Source organism: Trachurus japonicus, chromosome 11, assembly GCF_045865225.1.
Source record: "Trachurus japonicus isolate A0001 chromosome 11, Traja_1.0".
In the NCBI taxonomy this organism is placed as follows: Eukaryota; Metazoa; Chordata; class Actinopteri; order Carangiformes; family Carangidae; genus Trachurus; species Trachurus japonicus.
Window position 1 is genome coordinate 9301436 of NC_140917.1, and position 25550 is coordinate 9326985.

At 41.4% G+C, this 25550-nt stretch overlaps 3 protein-coding genes across 5 annotated transcripts in view; all 3 read left to right on the forward strand.

Moving 5' to 3' along the window:
• The first annotated feature begins 4450 nt into the window (after positions 1 to 4450).
• Positions 4451 to 8949, forward strand: LOC146978195 (secretagogin-like). 2 transcript variants are annotated; one of them, XM_085790337.1, is made up of 11 exons: positions 4451 to 4520; positions 5044 to 5114; positions 5553 to 5636; positions 5852 to 5941; positions 7329 to 7385; positions 7555 to 7632; positions 7715 to 7770; positions 8058 to 8103; positions 8249 to 8308; positions 8442 to 8510; positions 8687 to 8949. In XM_085790337.1, the coding sequence occupies exons 1-11, from the start codon at positions 4451 to 4453 to the stop codon at positions 8810 to 8812; spliced, it is 807 nt and encodes a 268-aa protein (XP_085646463.1). In that variant the 3' UTR covers positions 8813 to 8949. The 2 variants fall into 2 exon arrangements, with proteins under 2 accessions (XP_085646463.1, XP_085646464.1); XM_085790338.1 differs by having other exon boundaries at positions 5559 to 5636.
• A 2349-nt stretch (positions 8950 to 11298) lies between these two features.
• Positions 11299 to 16409, forward strand: LOC146978196 (uncharacterized). The gene is made up of 8 exons (XM_085790571.1): positions 11299 to 11362; positions 12553 to 12820; positions 13174 to 13289; positions 13692 to 14214; positions 14336 to 14372; positions 15017 to 15199; positions 15296 to 15436; positions 16387 to 16409. Exons 2-8 carry the CDS (start codon positions 12650 to 12652, stop codon positions 16407 to 16409), a joined length of 1194 nt encoding a protein of 397 aa, XP_085646697.1. The 5' UTR covers positions 11299 to 11362; positions 12553 to 12649.
• Positions 16410 to 20341: 3932 nt separating this feature from the next.
• The window catches only part of LOC146978197 (secretagogin-like), a 56639-nt gene continuing 51430 nt past the window's right edge, over positions 20342 to 25550 (forward strand). Inside the window, exons 1-10 of one of the 2 annotated variants that reach the window (XM_085790904.1) lie at positions 20342 to 20411; positions 20946 to 21016; positions 21455 to 21538; positions 21754 to 21843; positions 23230 to 23286; positions 23456 to 23533; positions 23616 to 23671; positions 23958 to 24003; positions 24149 to 24208; positions 24344 to 24412. In XM_085790904.1, the coding sequence (XP_085647030.1) occupies positions 20342 to 20411; positions 20946 to 21016; positions 21455 to 21538; positions 21754 to 21843; positions 23230 to 23286; positions 23456 to 23533; positions 23616 to 23671; positions 23958 to 24003; positions 24149 to 24208; positions 24344 to 24412 (681 nt within the window). The remainder of the gene's footprint in view (positions 20412 to 20945; positions 21017 to 21454; positions 21539 to 21753; positions 21844 to 23229; positions 23287 to 23455; positions 23534 to 23615; positions 23672 to 23957; positions 24004 to 24148; positions 24209 to 24343; positions 24413 to 25550) is intronic. The other variant, XM_085790905.1, reaches the window with a different exon arrangement.

The following is a 25550-nucleotide window of genomic DNA, read 5'->3' on the forward strand; positions in this document are numbered from 1 at the left end:
ATTGCAGGGTTCCTACACATTTGAAATTTCAAAATTCCAGACTTTTTCCAGACTTCTCAGTAAAAAAAATTCAAATAATTTTGTGACATTTGATTAAATAGATGTGTATCATGTAAATAAATCATGCAATTAAACATTTGTTTTCATTATTCTGAATTTGTATGCCATTATTTCACCAAATAATTTCCAGGAGATTGTAGCTAGGTACAACAGCAAAATAATTAACCCAAATTACGTCAGATAAGACCAAACCCAGATAAGTATTAAGATAAATACATTTCCATAGTACAATAGTTTCCATTTTCCATACTTTTCCATACCTGGAAATGTATGAAATCAAATTCCATACTTTGGATATTAGATATGTTAAATATGTATTTAATTCACTCCTGAATTGGAGTAACCCATAATAATGATGAATGGTCCTATAATGTAGTTCCTAGTTTAAACTTGTTATAACTGATCTTATTAGAGGGCATTCAGAAGATAAACAGTGATGTAAAATAATATTTACACTGATTATTTATTCTTTAATCCTCCCCTTAGAGATTAAACTTTAACTTAATTTGTAGCATAGTTTGTCGTTTTTTGGATCAAAGTCTTGGCTTTGCATTTCTTCATTTTATTTTTGAGGACAACAGTTCTGTAATATATTTGTTCTCTCTCTTTTCTGTTTGCATTAAATAAACTATTTTAAAATAATTCAGTTTTTTAAAATTCAGCATAGAATGAAAAGAGAGAGGAACAATACACTGAAAAATAGAAACCACTGAGACGACAGGCAGCAGTGGCTTCTGGGTAATATCCCCTCCTCCTATATGCTCTCTCTCTCTCAGTGATGAAGGTTTTCTGCCTGTGAGCCGCAGCATCGCTGACAGTGTAACACTGAGTTTAACAGGCGACAGCTTGTTTAATGAACGCTTTCAGAGCCGCGTTTGACGCCTCCACACACAGGACATCTGAAGCCAAGCACATGCATCCAGTCCCAGCCTGTACTTGACATGTCCAAGTGTCAGAGAGTGTGTGTGTGTGTGTGTGTGTGTGTGTGTGTGTGTGTGTGTGTGTGTGTGTGTGTGTGTGTGTGCGGTTTAACACTCGACTTGTGTAATTAACACTCACAGGAAGTCTGTGTTTTTCCTTAAAACAGCTTCTGTGTAATCAAAAAGTCGTCTGCTGTGATGCAGGAAGATGTTGTTTTAAAAACAAAAAATCACCCAACACAAAAGGCACATTTTGCACATCTGTGTTGGACATGAGACATAAATAATGAACATTAAAATTTTTTTTTTTTAAAAACAGGATACAGGATTTATTTTTGTTTTCTGTCCATTCAGTAAGGGAGGAGAAATCTGTCTTTCTTTTAAGATGTATTTTGTTGGATTAAAGGTCCGATATTATATAAATAAATGCAAATGTTTGTGTTAAAGCTCCATACGGTATAAAGGTAGATGTCCATGTGTAGTGTGATTATAAAGCAGCTCTAGGTTCTATATTAATACTGTGAAAGTATCAAAGCCTCAGTCCACAGAGAAATGCACACAGCCTGTATTCAGAAACTCAGAGTGATGTTTATTCTGATGGATCAAATAAAAAAAACAGGAAAACTGTAAAACATGGAACCTTTAAAACCTTTACGTATTTGCATGTTTTTTATCTGTTTTTCTTCATCTGAATTCCAGATGTTTCCAGTGACACAGAACAGACAGTTTGATGGTTGTTGGTTTAAGCTAAGTTCATGTGACACATCAGGTTTCTCATGTGTCTTTTTTATTTCCTACAGTTGACTTTTCTGGAGACGGTGGAGATGCATTTGAGGCACCAGGCTCGACACCTGGCGGCGGCGGCGGCGGCAGACAGTGGTCGTCTCTGAAGAGCTCAGCCAGTCCACCGACAGCCGAGGAGGACGAGCGGGAGCGCACCAAATCCCTCCCTGCTCATGGTTCGTCTGTTTTCTAAGACTGTTTTGAAATTTTAGGTTTTTACTAGCCTGACAAGCCAGACTATATCATTAAAATGTATAGTCTGGCAACGACCGGTAGACCTCGGCTCAATCCAGGGGGCGGGATGAAGGCTGTCTTTCAAACTGCCTCTGCACGCAATAGGGTAGCGCTACGACCAATCAGAGCAAAGAGCAGGATGACGTTAGCCTGACAAGCCAATTAAAATGTATGTCGTCATCGCGTTAAACCCGCCCAACGACTCTCTAAACAGATAGAGCGCTGTGATTGGTGAACACAAACGGTGTTCGAGACTCAAAAAGTTCCTATGGCTCGTTTCTAGACCCACCTACGGAGCAAATAGATTTGCTGCCGCTAGGGTGCGTCTAGATTTCTAGGCTAGGTTTTCATGCTTTTAAGACCTAAATTTATCGTTTTCTTTCTTTCTGTCTGTCCTCTTCAGTGCGGCCTCCATCTGTGGCCGACACAGATCTCAGTCCAGCCGAAGAGGAGGCTCAAACTCCGTCAGAGAACAAATCAGAGGACGAGTCCGGGGACGACCCTCCATCAGTCTGAAGGTCGTTTTAAAAGCTCCTTCCTTCACCATGGGGACAATCACACAGTGGACAGTAACTGACTCGTGTAAACATGAGGGACGCCATAAAACTTTACTGAACGGAACAAGGCTGAACGCCATTATCAGGGGAGTTTCCTGACCTTGGATCAGTCCAGATGATCGGCCGCAGTCTTATCACCGTCTCTCGTCAACAGACCATAAAGAGCCGAGCAGAAGCTCCGGATATAAAAAGAGCTCAATTAGTCCAAAGCACTGAGTAGGACGAGTCTGGCTGTTTGGTTGGTCTTTGGTTTTTACTGTGTTTACTTCACAACGCAGCAAGTGAACTAACCATCAGCTCGTCTGGAGATAACGACCCGACACAGACGTTTTTTGTTTTTTTTTACCTGTCAGAGGAGGAAACAAAAAAAAAAAACCAAAGAGTTCAAAACCCTCAAGTCTTTTTTTTTTTTTTTATTACATATTTTATCACCAACGAGACTGAATCAGACTGAAACAAATGAGTCTGCTTGTTTTTCTCACTTTTATTTTTAACAGGACGTCAGCGATGCTAACAGTGCTAACCTAACAGAGCTGATGATGTGAGATGTCGCATTCAGCTTTCATAGGAATTTACACTCAGTTTTTTTTATCTTCAACATTATAAATCTGCTGCAAATCAGGGTTGTTGGTCTTTTTTTTTCATTCCTCCTGTCCATGTTTAGAAAATATTCCAGCTTCCACCTGGGAATAAACATCAATGTCAAACAGAGTCATTTTTATTCCGACTTCAAGGGCAGCATTTCTAAAAAAAACAACAACAAAAAAACTGACAGACATGAATGAAAATGAGAAAGATTCGGATCAAGAGTCAAGAAAAGTTACAGATGTTGAAGAAGATCCAGTGTTTGTGTCCAGATGTGACCGGAAAACTCATATTTTGCTAAAAAAGAAAAAAAAAAAAGGTCCAATGAATGAAAATTGAGGGTGTATTTTATTTTGAAAGGCTCCGTTGTTGCTCCTCCTCCTTCCTGAGTGGGTGGAGAAGAAAGAGCAGCCGAGGTGTCGCCAATCAACCAATCAGATCATTTTCCCCCATTTGACATATTATTGATTCCAGATGTTGCTCTGCTATCACCTCTGCTGCTGCTGCTGTATCCTCACGATCACCGATCACACCGATTGATCGTGAGCCATGAACTGCTGCACTTACAGATGTTTTTATGTGTCAGTGTAAATATGAACTAACACTAGAGAGATCAGAGTCAAACACACAAACTCTGGGGTTTATACTGTATGATTATTGATTATTGATTTATTATTGATCTTCACTTCACTTTCACGGTGACGGTTTTTTTATTTTTTTTATTTTACTGGGAAAAATATTTTTATTTTAAAAAGTTTTTATTGTTTATGTTTGTGAGACGTCGCTCGTTTCTGTATCGTTTGTTTATATCAATAAAAACTGATTTACTGCTACGACTCCATCTCTCTCTGTCTCTCTCTCTCCCCTCCTCTCTTGCCCCCTCTCCTTTTTCTCCCCCGTCTTTCCCCTCCCTTTTTCTTTCACCCTCTCACTCCTTCCCCTCTCTCTCTCAACCTTCTCCCACTCTCCTCACCCCTCTCCTTCGCTCTCACACCCTGTTCTCTTCTCTGATTCTCCCCCTCTCTCACCCCACCCCCTTATTCTCTCAACCCCTCTCTCTCTTTCCCTCCCCTCACTCTCTCTCCTTCTCTCCCCCCTCCTCTACTGCCTCCCACTCTCATCCTCTCTCCCTCTCTCTGTCTCTCCTCCCTTCAAAAACAAGTTGTTGAAACTCTCCTCTTTCATTTCTCTCACCCCAGAGATGAAATCAGGATAATATTCTCTCTCTCTCCATCTCTAGAAGAGTCTCCTCCTCCTCTTCTTCCTCTTGTTGTTTTTCAGCTCGTCCTCCTCTCTGGTTTCTATAGCACCATGGACGTCTCTCTGGACGGTCTGGACGCTGCAGGTTTTCTCCAGATCTGGCAACATTTCGACGTTGACGGTGAGAACGATTCATTGTCTGACGTCAATGTGACACCGACTCTGTCTTAACATTTACCTTGAACTTATTATAGCCTATAACAACTCTGTTCATTATTGAGAGAATTAACATGTTCTGTTATTGCTGCTGTTATTTGAGTTAAACAAAGGTTCAGCTCAATGATATTATGACATCGTGTGATGCATCATTGAAACTTGAGAATTAAGATTCTCATAGTGTTTTTCGTAATGTTTTTCCAAACTAGAGCATTTATTAACACAATAAAGCAGTTTAAATTGGTAATAGTGTTAATTATTGTTTCAGTAATTCTGTTTATTTATTTAGTTCCATTACAAATTAGATACAAGATGCAAACTGATAATAATAGCTAATATAAATACATATCAGAATATTATAGTATATTGGATCAACCATCTTGATTCTGTTTCCTTTATAATTTTATGTCATAATTTATTTAATACAAACATGAACAGTTAACTGAGGTTGTTGCTGTGACATCTGTTTGTTTGTGTGTGTTTTTTAGACAATGGTTACATCGATGGAAAACAGCTGGACGCCTTCTTTCAGCGCATGTTGGAAAAACGAGGGATGGAGGTAAAGAGAGAAAATACAATTCAAATCTCTTTCAATCTACCTGTTGATAAAGTGAAGGAGCCACAGGGGGGCGCTAGAGCCAGAAACGTTCAATTGTGACAGAAAATTACAGTTAAATATGGAAGGGACTGAATTGATTGTTTTCTTGAAGGTACAACAAATAACTGTTGCACATTAAATATCTAAATTGTACTTTACCACTTCCATTAAATCCCAAATATTCCTATTGGTTCTGAAACCAGAGCATTTGTCAGTGTTAGATCTTGGTCATGACAGTTTAGTACTGAATATCTGGATTTTTCATTAATAGAGGAATTAGCTGAGTAAACATCTGCAGCTCCTCCAAGATGTCTTGTGTTCACCAGTGCACTTATCTTGATCAATTTACCCCTAAAGGCAGAAGATGACCTGTGCACTGTGTCCATGTTGGTTTTCCAGAGAGAGGAGATAACTGAGGACACAATCAGACGACTCAGAGAGAGATTCGACGCTGCAGCCGACAAACGTCTGCAGATCCAAGAGGTACGAGCACCTACTGCTTTAACAGAGGACGACACGTCAAGATCATGTCAGCAATAGGATTTAAACCAGCAGGTCAGAAACAGGAAGTGAGGTTGAAATAGGCAATGGTTCAGGTGTCGGTGTAGATCAACAGTTGTAACAATACGTAGGTGATTGCAAATTGTGAATTGTATCACATAAAAAAAGCAAAACCAACACAACTCCTCTTCCTCCAGTTGGCCGCCATGATGCTGCCGGAGGAAGAAAACTTCCTGCTTCTGTTTCGCAGAGAGACGCCGCTGAACAACAGCGTGGAGTTCATGAGGGTGAGGTCCAGAACGGGTTCTCAACATCAGGGAGGTTCCCAGAAAAAAGGGAGAATCATTGATTTTCGCCATACTATATCCATTCATAAGTAATACAAAGACAGAATTAATGATAGTTTAGCATGTGGGGTTAAAACACTTATGCTAATGTGATTTAAGTAAAGACTTTATCAGATGGGGACAAAATCTTATGGTGCATTTCAACCAAAAAGTACCTAGACCATTTTAGTTTTGGGATCTTTTTAGTTCCAGGTATTTTTCTTCAGGAACCAAAAGTTTACCAAGGCCCATTGCTGACTGCATTTCCATGACCGCAGTCCAAAAGTCCAGGGAGGAGTATCCAAATCAGGCCAATCAGCCATATTCATAGCATCACCATTTTTGCTAAACGTCATCATTACGGGTGGGAAGTCTCAACGCCATCACACAACAACATTGAGCTATTTAACGTTCCGGTGTTCACCACAACATCTGATATCGGCTAAAAATACAAGCTTCTTCCAGGCTTGAATAACGTGAATAGTATCTCGGGTGTGCATTGACTATCCACAGTTTTACTGCTTTCCTATCTTACATTACATTAGCAAGGGTGTCATATCAACATTGATGTTACCGTTACCGTTAGCAGTTGCAGCTAACGCCGGCTAACGTAATTCAAATCAGTTTAACTCAAGTGTTGTTTACCCACGCCGAGTGATGACGCAAGGAAAGATGGCGATGCTTTGAATGCGGTCAATGACAATGACCATGTTGTGGTTCTTGACTTTTTTTTTGAACTCGCTTTAGTTTTTGAAACTTCTCCTGGACATGTTTGGTGGGGTGGATAATGTTGAGCTCGTTCCACATTGTTGACATGTCGACATAGACCTTTCCATTGTAGGTTGCTGACTCCATCTTGAACCACAATGGAAAAACACTCTATATTCAGGTGAAAAACAATGTAGCAAGTACTGGAGCCATCGAAAATGTCCGGTACTGCAGACCACACAACCCTAAAGTTCCTGAACCTAGAGAGAGTACTACGACTTATTTAGTGGAAGGTCAATTACACAAGACCTTAATTCAGACTCTGGTTCCTGTGGTAGAAATGCACATAGTTCTTCAAAAGCTTCCTAGTTCTTTGGGAAAGTTCCTTCAGCAGAAATGAGGCTTTATTCTTGTCTGGTCTGGAGGATGTCTCCAACAATTTGCTCTTCAGTACTGACCAAGCTGTTAAATACTCTTGGTCCTCAGATCTGTCAGTCTGTACAGATTCTGTCAGTTGAATACTGAAGGACTTTTCTTTTAGCGCCTCCCTCAGGACAAACATTGTAATGGACGAAACAGGTTCGACTTCAGTTTTGAGATGTTTGATGTATTTTCAGTGATTTTGTTGTATCGTTTGCAGATCTGGAGAAACTACGACACAGACAGCAGCGGATACATCTCAGCTGTCGAGCTCAAGGTAACTAAAATTAAAACTTACACCAAACTATGTCAGTTTTTTATCTGTGTTGTGTCAGTTTCGGGTCCTTCTACGTTGAATTTCTGTCTTTTTGCCTCTAAGCAATTAACTTTTGATGATAATTGACGTGGTAAATCTTGTTATCCCTGTGTCTTGTTTGGTCCTTCAGGGCTTCCTTCAGGACCTGTTCCTCCAACACAGGAAGTCAGTCACTCTTGAGAAACTGGATGACTACACTGACACCATGGTAACAAGCAGAGTGGTGGTTGATCATCTGATTGGTCCATCACCGAATGATAAATACATTCTGACAAATTTTCCCTCTGTAGATGAAGATGTTTGACAAAAACAAAGATGGCAGACTGGATCTAAACGACCTGGCCAGGTACTGACTAAAACTTTATCTTGTAAAATTTTACATTACAAACTCAGGTTAATTTATGAGTTTTTTCATCATAAAACAAAAATACAAAACCTCCTGGAACCTGTTGTACACACTGAAGCTGATCAATGAACCTCGCTAAATATTGCTAAAAAGAAAAAGAAAAAAAAAACAAAATAACCCTGAATAAGTGCCTGTAACCTGCTGTCATTTCATGCTTTTACTTTGAAATGTAAAATATTAAATGTCTTATTTAAATATAAATTCTATGTGTTTCTTGTTGTCATCAGAAATTTGGCCCTGAAAGAAAACTTCTTGCTGAAGTTTAAGATGGATGTAAGAAATAGAAATATTTCACAATAACAAGCACAGATCTGCCCCCAGTCATTAAACATCACTTTAAATGTTCTCATTAACATATTAATACTTTGTGCTCCTCTGAACATGTGTTGTTTAAATTATCTGATGTGTTCGGTGTCAGGCCTGCAGCCAGGAGGATAGGAAGAGAGACTTTGAGAAGATATTTGCTCACTATGATGTTGTAAGTGTGAATTCAGCTGCTTTTAATGAGGTGTTCCTCCAGTTTACTGAATTCAATACGTTTTGTTCTTGTTTTCTGATCATGTTATGGATAAAGTCCTTACTGTTGTGTGTGTGTGTGTGTGTGTGTGTAGAGTCAGACAGGTGAATTGGAGGGTCCGGAGGTGGATGGATTTGTCAAAGACATGATGGAGCTGGTGAAGGTGAAACACTTCCTCCTTTATCAATCTTCACATTAAAGGTCTTCATGCATTACATCAACAGCAACCTTAGTTTTAATGGCACTGGTTCTTTGTTTGAAATGAGGCTTGGGCTACAGCTGGAATATCACTTTCTTTAAGAGCAGGTATTGACCACTTATCTTTAAACCCTCCTGCAGCCCAGCATCAGTGGGACAGACCTGGACAAGTTCAGGAAAGCTCTGATGGGTCACTGCGACATCAACGGAGATGGAAAGATCCAGAAGAACGAGCTGGCTCTCTGTCTCGGCCTCAAACTCAGCTAACGAACCCAACATCCACTCATTCATGTCTTTCCTTCATCTCTACTCCTTATTTCCCTCTCTTCTGTCCTTCTTTACTCCTTTACTTTTTACTCCCTCCTTTCTTCTGTTTCCTCCCTGACTGGTTCTTACTTCGATGTTAGTCATTACATTCCCACAATTTTCAATATTTTTCTCTATTAAACTTTATATGAAATATACAGGGTATCCGCGGGGTCTTAAAAAGTCTAAAATTTGAAAATCTAAATTTTAGGCCTTAAAATGTCTTAAATTTGTTGAATTATTGTGTTCAAGTCTTAAATAATTTTAGCCTCGCATTTGCCCCTAAAAAAAAAATACATGTGTGAACTGGGAAAATCACAAAAAAGAAAGAGCACAACCTGCGATTGGTCAAAAACTACAAATCCCACAATTCTCTGGGCTCAACAATAACAGTAGTTAGTGTAAGTAAGGGAGAGTGGAGCTGTCGGTGAAAAGAGGAAACAACGCCACGTCTGGTCCTGTTCTATGTTGTTCGTTCACACCGTCACCGTTTATTCGTTACGTCCGCGGTGTAAAAGGCCGTAACGCAAAGACGCGATTAGGCGCGAGACGCGATTAGGCGCGAGACGCGGTATACGCGACTTTTTTTTTTTTGCGACGCAATACACGCGATTCTTTTGGGGCGACGGGACCATCGCGTCTTCGTCTATTTCATCGTGTTTGGTGGGAAGACCCACAAGGGGCTTCCCACCAAACACGAGGAACGCTTTTTTTTCGCTCGAGTTCTGACGCGCGACCAAACGCGAGATACGCGATTTAACGCTCGTTTTGACTCGTGACCATTTTGTGTAAATTCGCGTCTCCACGAGCCCGCCCATTTTCACTACAACAACAACAACATTTCTGCTCTCATCGACCATGGTTGAGGTCACAACGCTGCTGTAGCTGCTCTGGAAGTCCGAGACTCGTCTGAGGCCAAACGCCGCCGTCGTTTCTAGAGTTCCGGGCTGATGAGCTACAGAGACTTTAGAGTCAAAGAGGAGCAGTGCGTCGCTGTGTCGGACTGTTTGGATTTAATGAAGAAGCTGCACAGAGTCAGGTGAGCAGAAGCTGCCCCACCTCCCCTCACCGTGGAGCTGCTGCTGTCTCACAGCCACCACCGACCCCTAGAATAAAACAACACTAAGCCGTGGATGAAATGCCGACGGCCAAAACAGCCGCCACCAGGTCACTGACTGAAGAGTTTTAAAGTAGGCACATGAACGCAGCTCAGACCGGCCCGGTGCCTCAGCACGGTGTCCTCCCGTATTTTACCTGGGTCGCTACGGAGTTTGATATGAAAAAAACAAAAACCGCCAGGCGCACGTCGCGGTGGAACTGAGAACAGCTGAGTTTTCCGCTCCTACAGCTGAACATCTGATCTGTGGTGAAGACGTACAGAGACCTGCCACAGTGTCACGGTGCATTAATATAAACTTCAACCTCAGAGCTCTGTCCTCAGACTGTCCTGACTGTCCCTGAACACCACACAGAGACAACATGGAGCTTTATCATGATAATTAGTACATACTTAGTAACAAGCCTGTAAGTTCATTTCATCTCAGTCAGTGGGCCTTTGTGGTAAAAGAAAGTGAACAGGTTGATGGAAATAGGCAGGATTAGGAATGAATAACTGATGATTATCTAATTTATGGACAGTTTGAAACAGAACTTTGTTTCCTTATTTATAGTTTTTTTCTCACACATTTTATTTTATTTATTTGTTTGTTTCGGGCATGTCAAATTTAAATCATCATCATCACACTTCATCTTAGTTCAAGTAATACAATACACATGGCCGAAAGGGAAAGCGGGAGAAGCAAAATCTTATCTAGTCCCGCCCCCATTACCCACAGAATAAAATCTTTATCGTATTCTTTTCTTTTCTTTTGCTTTTTACATTTTGACATAACATTCTTTTACTTATGACATTAAATTAATTTTAAAGATGAATGATCATATACTTCATTAAAAATCAATATATCCAGTAAACTGTGATCCAACTTTTTAAATTTTCTTGTTTTTCTTTCTTCTTTCTAGTGAAGTGAAGCTCAGCATGGCGTCGTTTCTGTCCGACCGCATCGTGGATGAGATCCTGGAGTCTCTGTCCAGGTCACAACACACTCTGGTGAGTCTCCTCTCCATCTGTCTGTCTGTATATCTCATCTTTTTATTCTGTCTTTCAATCCATTCATCCCTCCCTCCCTCCTTCCCTCTCCTCCAGTCCGACCACCTGACCAGGAAGGGTCAACCGCTGCTGCGTCCGGAGCCTCCGATGGAGGCGGAGGTCCTGGATGAGACGGTCCTCCAACCAGAGAACCAGGACCATGAGCAGAAACAAATCCAGGAGCGAGACCGGCAGCACGGACTGGAGGACATCTGCATGGTGAGAGAGTGATGAGTTTAAGGTATTTAGAGAAGACAGAAGTAAAAACAACAACATAAAACCTGTTGTTTTCTGTTTTCAGATGACTAAATCCAAGAGGAAGAGTATTCTGGTCCGGATGCTGCGTCCCGTCTCCGTGGCGTTTGGTGAGTGATGCAGAAAATCCTCTGAAATTAAACACAATCCCCTTTGTTGGTCTTTCAAGTACTTTGTCACTGCCCTTCATATTTCCTGGTCACATTATTATAATAATGAAAGTCAGCTCTGGATTGGAGCTCTAATCCCCAAATTTTCTACAGTTTTTTAGATAGATAGATAGATAGATAGATAGATAGATAGATAGATAGATAGATAGATAGATAGATAGATAGGCTAAATACTACATAATTTGAGTACAATACATAATTTAAAAATGATATAATACTAATGCAAAAGGGCCGAAACATAATTTGAAAATTTTAAAATGAGGTGTGTTGTTTTATCAACTTTATGTCTCTTATCTAAAGAGACATTGACAGTGTTTTTGTTCAGTAACATCTTCAGACAAAACTCCTTTTTTATACATCAAAACATCTGTTGTTTATTTATAACTCAATTAGTAATATTATCTATGACTCTTCTTTCATATCTTTGTAAATAAACACACACATTATCTCTTTTTATTTGACTGCTTAGTTAAAGCAGAAGTAAGTGGTCCGGTCGTTTTCGCTAATGCTGCGTTCCAGGCAGGCTTTTGAATTCGTAAATTACAGCTTCAAGTCACAACTTACGACTTTGTAGCGTTCCAGGCAACCCACTCGTGTTTTTCCGACCTGTTTTACCGGTGAAAGTCACTATAACGGCCACTCGTAACTTCCGACCGTGAAGTGGTACCAGTTCGATCTGGTACGAGTTCACCGGTCGGAAGTTACGAGTGGCCGTTATATAAAATACGAGTTTCCTTGAACGCACCATAACAGTCCTCGTCCCTACATCGCCACATTCACGGCGTCCCTTGGCTGCACACACAGCCCTGCATGCCGTTCTCTCTCCTCATTGGATAAAAACTGTAGGATACGATAAATGTTTTCTCCTCGGCTCAGAGCAGAGCAGAGTGACTGACAGACCCGTGTTTCGGTCCAAACACTCTATGTAAGTGATTGCTGTCGGAAGATATAACTATTTAAGACTTATATTAACACAAATATATCACTTACTTCTGCTTTAAAGAACATGTTACAAAATGACTTTCAGCTTGTTTGGAGTTTGACGTCTTTCTTTATTTCCAGTCAGTTAATTCCACTGAGAGGCGTCACTAACTAACTGTTCATCATGGTTTTGATTTCGTCTGTAACAGAGATGGAGTTCGACCTGGACAAAGCTCTGGAGGAGGTTCCCATCCACGTGGAGGACCCCCCCCTCCTCCACCTCCTCCCTCACAGTCATCGGACAGGATGTCGGTCTACCAGGGAGACCTCCCCCCTCCCCCGCCCGCCACCGCCCCCCCACCACACACAGACTCTGTGTGTCTGGGCGAGCTGCCGTCTGTGGAGCACGTGACGCTGGAGCATCGAACCAAACATCGACCCAAACCAAAGAAGAGGACGAAACCCAGTCGACCTCATGTAGGTGTCATCAGTCATAAGCATGTATTCACATTTTATAATAAGAGTTAATTAGAAGAGCTAATAAAAAGTGATTTATTTTTTAATAAAAAATAATGTTTTTCATATTCAACCCTTTAAAGATTGATTTTCTGTTTATCTTTTCCAAAACTCATTACTTGAAAATAGAAAAAAAAAATCTTTGGCACTGATCTGTTAGTGAAATCTCAAGAATCAATCAATTGACCATTGATTAAAACATTATTGATGACCAAGGTGAAATAGTTCTTTTACTTCTGTAAAAGTAAATACCTACAATGTAAGTCACTCTAATTTTTTGTGCTTTTATTTTCTTGCCACCATCGACCTCTCAGCGGGAAGCAGCCAGCAGCTCAGCGCCACAAGAGCCGGAGCAGAACAGCAACATGGGAAAACTGGACGAGGGTCTGGACGACTTTTTCTCCAAGAAAGTCACCAAACTCGGCTTCAAGTGAGATTTTCCAATGTTTTTGTTACTTTAAAGCAGAAGTAAGCGGAATGTTTGTGTTAATATAAGTCTTAGATAGTTATATCTTCCGACAGCAATCACTTATATAGAGTGTTTGGTCTGAAACACGGGTCTGTCAGTCACTCTGCTCTGCTGTAAGCCGAGGAGAAAACTTTCCTTGTATCCTACAACCTTTATCCAATGAGGAGAGAGAACGGCATAAAGGGGCGGTCCTCTCTGTGTGTGCAGCCAAGGGATGTGCTGACAGGAAGTTAGCCAAAACGACCGGATCGCTTACTTCTGCTTTAAAGAACTATTTAAACTGTTGCTATGGCCACGTGGATAACATTAGCATCAAATTCCCGTGTGCACTTTTTTAATTCTAATATTTTTTATCTTCGTCAGACTTCCCTCCGTCCGAGGTCAACCGTCCAGCTCGCAGGAATCGGCAGATAAGAAACGCGAGTCCAGGAAGAGCGGTTTCTTCAACCTCATCAAATCCCGGACGTCGCGCTCAGAGAAGAGCCACGGAGCCGCCGCCATCACCCCACCTCAGCCCGCCTCCTCCATCACCCCCGCACCCGCTACGCCCGTCAGCCCCGTGACCGAGGAGGTGACGCCGACATCGACACCGACACCGACGCCCCTACGGCCACCGACGCCGCCCGCGAAACCCGCCGCAGCCGTGTTCGAGTCCCATCAGGAGCTCCACAGGGCTCCGTCCTCGAACCACACGGACTCTGAGGTGGAGTCTGGTCCGACCGCTGCTGCTGCTGCAGAGGAGGAGAAGGAGAAGGAGGAGCAGCAGCAGCAGCAGGAGGAGGTGGTGGAGAAGAAGGAGCATCCACACATACCCCGACATATTGGGGTTCCTGTGATGGGAATGGACCTGATGGCGGAGATGAGGGCGAGGATGGCTGTGAAGAAGGTGGGTGGAGTCGATAGATAATATATTAATAGAGCTTTAAAAAAAAAAGTATTAGAGGTTCTGCTTTTGAGTTTGAAGCAGAATAAATACAGTCACAGTTTCTCTCTGTCTCTGTTTTCAGTCTGAGTCGTTGACCGACAAGACGGACGGTGACAAAGGTGAGTTTATTCAACATCCTGTCACATGTGTTGGATTTAACAGCCACAAGAAGGTTGAATGTTGCGGTTTCATTATCATCATTGCCATAATCCCTATAGTCATAGCAGTAGGTTCGTTACCTTTAATTGTCGGTGCAAGCTATTTTTAGAACGGCGGAGCAGAGCCGCGAGCTGCTCAGAGCTACGCTACGGAGGCTCATGGGATTTCTTGGTTTCCCTCATCAAACTCATAAAATACACAATCCAACAACTCCAAAACGCTCTGGTGGACAAGTTGTGACCTGCACATTCACCACGCTATGAGATAATAACAGAATGTTATGAGACAGAGTTGTTTTCAAGGTAAATTCATGCAAAACCGCTGATACGTGTTGCCTTCAGGGGCAGTTTTTCAGCAAGCAGTCTCTGCATTTACCTCTAAACCTAACCCTCTAACCTTAACGAACCTACTGCTAAAACTATAGGGATTATGGCAATGGGCCAATTTGCCAAAATGTTGAACTATCCCTCTCAATTCATCACTGTATTGTGTTGTGTTGAAGACTTTGACCCCTAACTACTGGAGATATCTGCACTATTACTACACACAGTATTGACGCTCATTAATCAAACACAAAGTTAAATCAGACCTGTTGTCCCTGCAGATGCTGATGAGGCCAAACCAGAGCCAGTTCCCAGGTCCAAACCTCCCAGCGTCACCCCCAAACCACCTCCACCTCAGGCCGCCAAACCACAGGGGCTTCACACCGCTGGCCACACCAGTCCAACCAGTCCGACTAGTTCAACCAGTCCGACCAGTCCCAGGACCAGCAGCTCCTCCATTCATGGTAGGTTGACCAGGAGATCACATTGTTCTTTATTATCGCCTTAGATTTGTTCTCAGAGTCGATTCATTGGTTCTTTTATTGATCTGTGGTTCTCAGACGACTCTGCTGAGGCTCCGTCTGGCAGCTCCCCCTCTAAAGGGCCACTTCCTGCTCCTCGCCTCAAGAGGGCGCCATCGGAGCAGGAGCGAGAGAGCACCAGCAGCAGCTCTGCAGGACCCCTGTCTCCATCACTGGACGGTTGGTGGTGCACAACACAAATCAGTTCATATTAGGCATTTTAGGGATTTGTTGCAGTATAAATAGTTATGTTACAATATTAAACAAAATAAAAAACCTAATTTCATAAGAATAAACTATAGAAAGGTTTTAAATATTAACTAAATTTGTATTGCAGGGTTCCTACACAATTGAAATTTCAAAATTCCAGACTTTTTCCAGACTTCTAAGTAAAAAAAAATCTAATAATTTTGTGACATTTGAGTAAATAGATGTGTATCATGTAAATACATCATGCAATTAAACATTTGTTTTCATTATTCTGAATTTGTATGCCATTATTTCACCAAATAATTTCCAGGAGATTGTAGCTAGGTACAACAGCAAAATAATTAACCCAAATTACGTCAGATAAGACCAAACCCAGATAAGTATTAAGATAAATACATTTCCATAGTACAATAGTTTCCATTTTCCATACTTTTCCATACCTGGAAATGTATGGAATCAAATTCCATACTTTGGATATTAGATATATTAAATATGTATTTAATTCACTCCTGAATTGAATTGTCATAGTGGAGTAACCCATAATAACGATGAATGATCCTATGATATAGTTCCTAGTTTAAACTTGTCATAACTGATCTTATTAGAGGGCATTCAGAAGATAAACAGTGATGTAAAATAATATTTACACTGATTATTTATTCTTTAATCCTCCCCTTAGAGATTAAACTTTAACTTAATTTAACACTAAAAAGATAAAATATGTAGCATATAATATATTTGTTCTCTCTCTTTTCTGTTTGCATTAAATAAACTATTTTAAAATAATTCAGTTTTTTAAAATTCAGCATAGAATGAAAAGAGAGAGGAACAACACACTGAAAAATAGAAACCACTGAGACGACAGCCAGCAGTGGCTTCTGGGTAATATCCCCTCCTCCTATATGCTCTCTCTCTCTCAGTGATGAAGGTTTTCTGCCTGTGAGCCGCAGCATCGCTGACAGTGTAACACTGAGTTTAACAGGCGGCAGCTTGTTTAATGAACGCTTTCAGAGCCGCGTTTGACGCCTCCACACACAGGACATCTGAAGCCAAGCACATGCATCCAGTCCCAGCCTGTACTTGACATGTCCAAGTGTCAGAGAGAGTGTGTGTGTGTGTGTGTGTGTGTGTGTGTGTGTGTGTGTGTGTGTGTGTGTGTTATTGCTGTTTAGTGGCTGAGTTAACACTCGACTTGTGTAATTAACACTCACAGGAAGTCTGTGTTTTTCCTTAAAACAGCTTCTGTGTAATCAAAAAGTCGTCTGCTGTGATGCAGGAAGATGTTGTTTTTAAAAACAAAAAATCGCCCAACACAAAAGGCACATTTTTCACATCTGTGTTGGACATGAGACATAAATAATGAATATTTAAAAAAAAAAACAGGATACAGGATTTATTTTTGTTTTCTGTCCATTCAGTAAGGAAGAGGAGAAATCTGTCTTTCTTTTAAGATGTATTTTGTTGGATTAAAGGTCCGATATTGTATAAATAAATGCAGATGTTTGTGTTAAAACTCCATACAGTATAAAGGTAGATGTTTGTGTTAAAGCTCCATACAGCATAAAGGTAGATGTCCATGTGTAGTGTGATTATAAAGCAGCTCTAGGTTCTATATTAATACTGTGAAAGTATCAAAGCCTCAGTCCACAGAGAAATGCACACAGCCTGTATTCAGAAACTGAGCCTTAAAACCAGCCGTCAGGACTTCCTGTCACTTTGTGATGTCACAACAAAGCAGTGACCAAGCCCCGCCCACCTGGACCTACCATACAACACTTGCAGGATTTGGTTTCTCTGGGTGTTTTACGTGAAATCTGCTACATTTCTGTTGGATGACACAAAAAACAGTCAGCCAATCAGAAGAGGGACTCAGATATCCCTCTCTCCTGATTGGCTCACATACTGACTGTTGTAACCACAGCTCCAGATGTGAAAATAACACTGAGATGGTTTTTGGTTCTTTAACCTACAGATATTTATTCTGATGGATCAAATAAAAAAACAGGAAAACTGTAAAACATGGAACCTTTAAAACCTTTACGTATTTGCATGTTTTTTATCTGTTTTTCTTCATCTGAATTCCAGATGTTTCCAGTGACACAGAACAGAGAGTTTGATGGTTGTTGGTTTAAACTAAGTTCATGTGACACATCAGGTTTCTCATGTGTCTTTTTTATTTCCTACAGTTGACTTTTCTGGAGACGGTGGAGATGCATTTGAGGCACCAGGCTCGACACCTGGCGGCGGCGGCGGCGGCGGCAGACAGTGGTCGTCTCTGAAGAGCTCAGCCAGTCCACCGACAGCCGAGGAGGACGAGCGGGAGCGCACCAAATCCCTCCCTGCTCATGGTTCGTCTGTTTTCTAAGACTGTTTTGAAATTTTAGGTTTTTACTAGCCTGACAAGCCAGACTATATCATTAAAATGTCTAGTCTGACCAGTAGACCTCGGCTCAATCCAGGGGGCGGGATGAAGGCTGTCTTTCAAACTGCCTCTGCACCAATAGGGTAGCGCTACGACCAATCAGAGCAAAGAGCAGGATGACGTTAGCCTGACAAGCCAATTAAAATGTATGTCGTCATCGCGTTAAGCCCACCCAACGACTCTCTAAACAGATAGAGCGCTGTGATTGGTGAACACAAACGGTGTTCGAGACTCAAAAAGTTCCTATGGCTCGTTTCTAGACCCACCTACGGAGCAAATATATTTGCTGCCGCTAGGGTGCGTCTAGATTTCTAGGCTAGGTTTTTATGCTTTTAAGACCTAAATTTATCATTTTCTTTCTTTCTTTCTTTCTTTCTTTCTGTCTGTCCTCTTCAGTGCGGCCTCCATCTGTGGCCGACACAGATCTCAGTCCAGCCGAAGAGGAGGCTCAAACTCCGTCAGAGAACAAATCAGAGGACGAGTCCGGGGACGACCCTCCGTCAGTCTGAAGGTCGTTTTAAAAGCTCCTTCTTCCTTCACCATGGGGACAATCACACAGTGGACAGCAACTGACTCGTGTAAACATGAGGGACGCCATAAACCTTTACTGAACGAGGCTGAACGCCGTTATCAGGGGAGTTTCCTGACCTTGGATCAGTCCAGATGATCGGCCGCAGTCTTATCACCGTCTCTCGTCAACAGACCATAAAGAGCCGAGCAGAAGAGACGACCTGCGTCCACTCACACAACCAGCTCCGGATATAAAAAGAGCTCAATTAGTCCAAAGCACTGAGGAGGACGAGTCTGGCTGTTTGGTTGGTCTTTGGTTTTTACTGTGTTTACTTCACAACGCAGCAAGTGAACTAACCATCAGCTCGTCTGGAGATAACATCCCGACACAGACGTTTTTTTGTTTTTTTTTACCTGTCAGAGGAGGAAACAAAAAAAAAAACCAAAGAGTTCAAAACCCTCAAGTCTTTTTTTTTTATTACATATTTTATCACCAACGAGACTGAATCAGACTGAAACAAATGAGTCTGCTTGTTTTTCTCACTTTTATTTTTAACAGGACGTCAGCGATGCTAACAGTGCTAACGATGCTAACCTAACAGAGCTGATGATGTGTGATGTCGCCCTCAGCTTTTATAGGAATTTACACTCAGTTTTTTATCTTCAACATTATAAATCTGTTGCAAATCAGGGTTGTTGGTCTTTTTTTTTTTCTTTTTTTTTTGTTTATTCAAATCATTCCTCCTGTCCATGTTTAGAAAATATTCCAGCTTCCACCTGGGAATAAACATCAATGTCAAACAGAGTCATTTTTATTCAGACTTCAAGGGCAGCATTTCTAAAAAACAAGAATGAATGAAAATGAGAAAGATTTGGATCAAGAGTCAAGAAAAGTTACAGATGTTGAAGAAGATCCAGTGTTTGTGTCCAGATGTGACCGGAAAACTCATATTTTGCTAAAAAAAGAAAGAAAAAAAAAAGGTCCAATGAATGAAAATTGAGGGTGTACTTTATTTTGAAAGGCTCCGTTGTTGCTCCTCCTCCTTCCTGAGTGGGTGGAGAAGAAAGAGCAGCCGAGGTGTCGCCAATCAACCAATCAGATCATTTTCCCCCATTTGACATATTGATTCCAGATGTTGCTCTGCTATCACCTCTGCTGCTGCTGCTGTATCCTCACGATCACCGATCACACCGATTGATCGTGAGCCATGAACTGCTGCACTTACAGATGTTTTTATGTGTCAGTGTAAATATGAACTAACACTAGAGAGATCAGAGTCAAAACACACAAACTCTGGGGTTTATACTGTATGATTATTGATTATTGATTTATTATTGATCTTCACTTCACTTTCACGGTGACGGTTTTTTTTATTTTTTATTTTACTGGGAAAAATATTTTTATTTTAAAAAGTTTTTATTGTTTATGTTTGTGAGACGTCGCTCGTTTCTGTATCGTTTGTTTATATCAATAAAAACTGATTTACTGCTACGACTCAGTCTCTCTCTGTCTCTCTCTCCCCTCCTCTCTTGCCCCCTCTCCTTTTTCTCCCCCGTCTTTCCCCTCCCTTTTTCTTTCACCCTCTCACTCCTTCCCCTCTCTCTCTCAACCTTCTCCCACTCTCCTCACCCCTCTCCTTCGCTCTCTGATCCTCCCCCTCTCACACCCCCTTATTCTCTCAACCCCTCTCTCTCTTTCCCTCCCCTCATTCTCTCTCCCTCTCTCCCCTCTCCTCTACTGCCTCCCACTCTCATCCTCTCTCCCTCTCTCTGTCTCTCCTCCCTTCAAAAACAAGTTGTTGAAACTCTCCTCTTTCATTTCTCTCACCCCAGAGATGAAATCAGGATAATATTCTCTCTCTCTCCATCTCTAGAAGAGTCTCCTCCTCCTCTTCTTCCTCTTGTTGTTTTTCAGCTCGTCCTCCTCTCTGGTCTCCGGCACCATGGACGTCTCTCTGGACGGTCTGGACGCTGCAGGTTTTCTCCAGATCTGGCAACATTTCGACGTTGACGGTGAGAACGATTCATTGTCTGACGTCAATGTGACACCGACTCTGTCTTAACATTTACCTTGAACTTATTATAGCCTATAACAACTCTGTTCATTATTGAGAGAATTAACATGTTCTGTTATTGCTGCTGTTATTTGAGTTAAACAAAGGTTCAGCTCAATGATTTTATGACATCGTGTGACATTAAATGAATCTTGAGAATTAAGATTCTCATAGTAATAGTAAAGTCTTTCGTAATGTTTTTCCAAACCAGAGCATTTATTAACACAATAAAGCAGTTTAAATTGGTAATACTGTTAATTATTGTTTCAGTAATTCTGTTAATTTAGTTCCATTACAAATTAGATACATTAGATGCAAACTGATAATAATAGCTAATATAAATACATATCAGAATATTATATTATAGTATATTGGATCAACCATCTTGATTCTGTTTCCTTTATAATTTTATGTCATAATTTATTTAATACAAACATGAACAGTTAACTGAGGTTGTTGCTGTGACATCTGTTTGTTTGTGTGTGTTTTTTAGACAACGGTTACATCGATGGAAAACAGCTGGACGCCTTCTTTCAGCGCATGTTGGAAAAACGAGGGATGGAGGTAAAGAGAGAAAATACAATTCAAATCTCTTTCAATCTACCTGTTGATAAAGTGAAGGAGCCACAGGGGGGCGCTAGAGCCAGAAACGTTCAATTGTGACAGAAAATTACAGTTAAATATGGAAGGGACTGAATTGATTGTTTTCTTGAAGGTACAACAAATAACTGTTGCACATTAAATATCTAAATTGTACTTTACCACTTCCATTAAATCCCAAATATTCCTATTGGTTCTGAAACCAGAGCATTTGTCAGTGTTCGATCTTGGTCATGACAGTTTAGTACTGAATATCTGGATTTTTCATTAATAGAGGAATTGGCTGAGTAAACATCTGCAGCTCCTCCAAGATGTCTTGTGTTCACCAGTGCACTTATCTTGATCAATTTACCCCTAAAGGCAGAAGATGACCTGTGCATTGTGTCCATGTTGGTTTTCCAGAGAGAGGAGATAACTGAGGACACAATCAGACGACTCAGAGAGAGATTCGACGCTGCAGCCGACAAACGTCTGCAGATCCAAGAGGTACGAGCACCTACTGCTTTAACAGAGGACGACACGTCAAGATCATGTCAGCAATAGGATTTAAACCAGCAGGTCAGAAACAGGAAGTGAGGTTGAAATAGGCAATGGTTCAGGTGTCGGTGTAGATCAACAGTTGTAACAATACGTAGGTGATTGCAAATTGTGAATTGTATCACATAAAGAAAGCAAAACCAACACAACTCCTCTTCCTCCAGTTGGCCGCCATGATGCTGCCGGAGGAAGAAAACTTCCTGCTTCTGTTTCGCAGAGAGACGCCGCTGAACAACAGCGTGGAGTTCATGAGGGTGAGGTCCAGAACGGGTTCTCAACATCAGGGAGGTTCCCAGTAAAAAGGGAGAATCATTGATTTCCGCCATACTATATCCATTCATAAGTAATACAAAGACAGAATTAATGATAGTTTAGGATGTGGGGTTAAAACACTTATGCTAATGTAATTGAAGTAAAGACTCTATCAGATGGGGACAAAATCTTATGGTGCATTTCAACCAAAAAGTACCTAGACCATTTAGTTTTGGGATCTTTTTAGTTCCAAGTATTTTTCTTCAGGAACCAAAAGTTTACCAAGGCCCATTGCTGACTGCATTTCCATGACCGCAGTCCAAAAGTCCAGGGAGGAGTATCCAAATCAGGCCAATCAGCCATATTCATAGCATCACCATTTTTGCTAAACGTCATCATTACGGGTGGGAAGTCTCAACGCCATCACACAACAACCATTGAGCTATTTAACGTTCCGGTGTTCACCACAACATCTGATATCGGCTAAAAATACAAGCTTCTTCCAGGCTTGAATAACGTGAATACTATCTCGGGTGTGCATTGACTATCCACAGTTTTACTGCTTTCCTATCTTACATTACATTAGCAAGGGTGTCATATCAACATTGATGTTACCGTTACCGTTAGCAGTTGCAGCTAACGACGGCTAACGTAATTCAAATCAGTTTAACTCAAATGTTGTTTACCCACGCCGAGTGATGACGCAAGGAAAGATGGCGATGCTTTGAATGCGGTCAATGACAATGACCATGTTGTGGTTCTTGACTTTTTTTTTGAACTCGCTTTAGTTTTTGAAACTTCTCCTGGACATGTTTGGTGGGGTGGATAATGATGAGCTCGTTCCACATTGTTGACATGTCGACATAGACCTTTCCATTGTAGGTTGCTGACTCCATCTTGAACCACAATGGAAAAACACTCTATATTCAGGTGAAAAACAATGTAGCAAGTACTGGAGCCATCGAAAATGTCCGGTACTGCAGACCACACCCCCTAAAGTTCCTGAACCTAGAGAGAGTATTACGACTTATTTAGTGGAAGGTCAATTACACAAGACCTTAATTCAGACTCTGGTTCCTGTGGTAGAAATGCACATAGTTCTTCAAAAGCTTCCTAGTTCTTTGGGAAAGTTCCTTCAGCAGAAATGAGGCTTTATTCTTGTCTGGTCTGGAGGATGTCTCCAACAGTTTGCTCTTCAGTACTGACCAAGCTGTTAAATACTCTTGGTCCTCAGATCTGTCAGTCTGTACAGATTCTGACAGTTGAATACTGAAGGACTTTTCTTTTAGCGCCTCCCTCAGGACAAACATTGTAATGGACGAAACAGGTTCGACTTCAGTTTTGAGATGTTTGATGTATTTTCAGTGATTTTGTTGTATCGTTTGCAGATCTGGAGAAACTACGACACAGACAGCAGCGGATACATCTCAGCTGTCGAGCTCAAGGTAACTAAAATTAAAACGTACACCAAACTATGTCAGTTTTTTATCTGTGTTGTGTCAGTTTCAGGTCCTTCTACATTGAATTTCTGTCTTTTTGCCTCTAAGCAATTAACTTTTGATGATAATTGACGTGGTAAATCTTGTTATCCCTGTGTCTTGTTTGGTCCTTCAGGGCTTCCTTCAGGACCTGTTCCTCCAACACAGGAAGTCAGTCCCTCTTGAGAAACTGGATGACTACACTGACACCATGGTAACAAGCAGAGTGGTGGTTGATCATCTGATTGGTCCATCACCGAATGATAAATACATTCTGACAAATTTTCCCTCTGTAGATGAAGATGTTTGACAAAAACAAAGATGGCAGACTGGATCTAAACGACCTGGCCAGGTACTGACTAAAACTTTATCTTGTAAAATTTTACATTACAAACTCAGGTTAATTTATGAGATTTTTCATCATAAAACAAAAATACAAAACCTCCTGGAACCTGTTGTACACACTGAAGCTGATCAATGAACCTCGCTAAATATTGCTAAAAAGAAAAAGAAAAAAAAACAAAATAACCCTGAATAAGTGTCTATAACCTGCTGTCATTTCATGCTTTTACTTTGAAATGTAAAATATTAAATGTCTTATTTAAATATAAATTCTATGTGTTTCTTGTTGTCATCAGAATTTTGGCCCTGAAAGAAAACTTCTTGCTGAAGTTTAAGATGGATGTAAGAAATAGAAATATTTCACAATAACAAGCACAGATCTGCCCCCAGTCATTAAACATCACTTTAAATGTTCCCATTAACATATTAATACTTTGTGCTCTTCTTAACATGTGTTGTTTAAATTATCTGATGTGTTCGGTGTCAGGCCTGCAGCCAGGAGGATAGGAAGAGAGACTTTGAGAAGATATTTGCTCACTATGATGTTGTAAGTGTGAATTCAGCTGCTTTTAATGAGGTGTTCCTCCAGTTTACTGAATTCAATACGTTTTGTTCTTGTTTTCTGATCATGTTATGGATAAAGTCCTTACTGTTGTGTGTGTGTGTGTGTGTGTGTGTGTAGAGTCAGACAGGTGAATTGGAGGGTCCGGAGGTGGATGGATTTGTCAAAGACATGATGGAGCTGGTGAAGGTGAAACACTTCCTCCTTTATCAATTTTCACATTAAAGGTCTTCATGCATTACATCAACAGCAACCTTAGTTTTACTGGCACTGGTTCTTTGTTTGAAATGAGGCTTGGGCTACAGCTGGAATATAACTTTCTTTAAAGGGCAACTTCGGTTTTTTTCAACCTGGGCCCTGTTTTCATATGTTTTTCTGTAGATGTGAGTGATGGATAATATTTTTTTTGAGGTGGCTCCAGTATTGAGCCCGGCAGGCAGCCTGCAGCCCAGCTGATGCTCTTGCATGGGGCAAGTGGCTCCCGTCAAAGTTCGCCGTAAACGAGCATTTTTTTTCAAACTGACAGGCTCAGATAGTTACAATGAATGTCCGACAACATACTAGAAAGGAGAAATTAACGTATTCAGGGTTTTTTCTGGCCAAAATTTGGGTTGAGGCGGCCGCAGGGATACGTATCTCTCCCTCCGGTCAAACGCCCCGTCCTGATCCACATCCACTGCAAGGTAAAGGTGCCGCCAGCTGTAATAGTGTAACATCCGCGTTTTTACAGCTGATTTTAGGATGAAACTCTGAACATAAATAATAAATTACCATGGAGATCTATCCGGGTTAAACAGCCACCTTTGTAGCTGCAGCTCTCCGTCTCCGTCTCCTCTCTCTACGCTCTGTGCCGGTGGGGTGTGTTTACACTCAGCACCAGGTTTGAACGGAGCGGAGTCTATGAGCCCCAATGAGCCCCGCCCCCGCAGGTACACAAGCAAGCCGCGCATCAACGGCATCTTGCGGTCTGGCCCGGAGCTGAAATCAAACACACCCCTCCTGCTGCGGTCGAGTTGAACCAGTTGAAAACAGCGCCGCTGAGCTTCCATACCGTAGCCTACATTGAGTTTCAATCAAGATTCCAGCGCAGCGGCAGACAATTTCAACGAGGCCGTGCCGACCACAGGGTCTGGTATGTTGTCGGACACTCATTGTAACTATCTGAGCCTGTCAATTTGAAAAAAATGCCTGTTTATACCGCGAACTTTGACGGGAGCCACTTGCCCCATGTAAGAGCGTTAGCTGGGCTGCAGGCTGCCTGCCGGGCTCAATACTGCAGCCACTTCAATAAAAGTGTTATCCATCACTCACATATACAGAAAAACAT

What these genes read in the sequence shown, in the direction of transcription:
- LOC146978195 (XM_085790337.1), top strand. Translation starts at nt 4,451, where the DNA reads ATGGACGTCTCTCTGGACGGTCTGGACGCTGCAGGTTTTCTCCAGATC. An exon ending in ACAGCGTGGAGTTCATGAGG is followed by an intron (nt 5,942 to 7,328) that starts GTGAGGTCCAGA and finishes TATCGTTTGCAG; the next exon opens with ATCTGGAGAAACTACGACAC. An exon ending in GATCTAAACGACCTGGCCAG is followed by an intron (nt 7,771 to 8,057) that starts GTACTGACTAAA and finishes TGTTGTCATCAG; the next exon opens with AAATTTGGCCCTGAAAGAAA.
- LOC146978196 (XM_085790571.1), top strand. Translation starts at nt 12,650, where the DNA reads ATGTCGGTCTACCAGGGAGACCTCCCCCCTCCCCCGCCCGCCACCGCC. An exon ending in CGAAACCCAGTCGACCTCAT is followed by an intron (nt 12,821 to 13,173) that starts GTAGGTGTCATC and finishes TCGACCTCTCAG; the next exon opens with CGGGAAGCAGCCAGCAGCTC. An exon ending in CGAGGATGGCTGTGAAGAAG is followed by an intron (nt 14,215 to 14,335) that starts GTGGGTGGAGTC and finishes CTCTGTTTTCAG; the next exon opens with TCTGAGTCGTTGACCGACAA.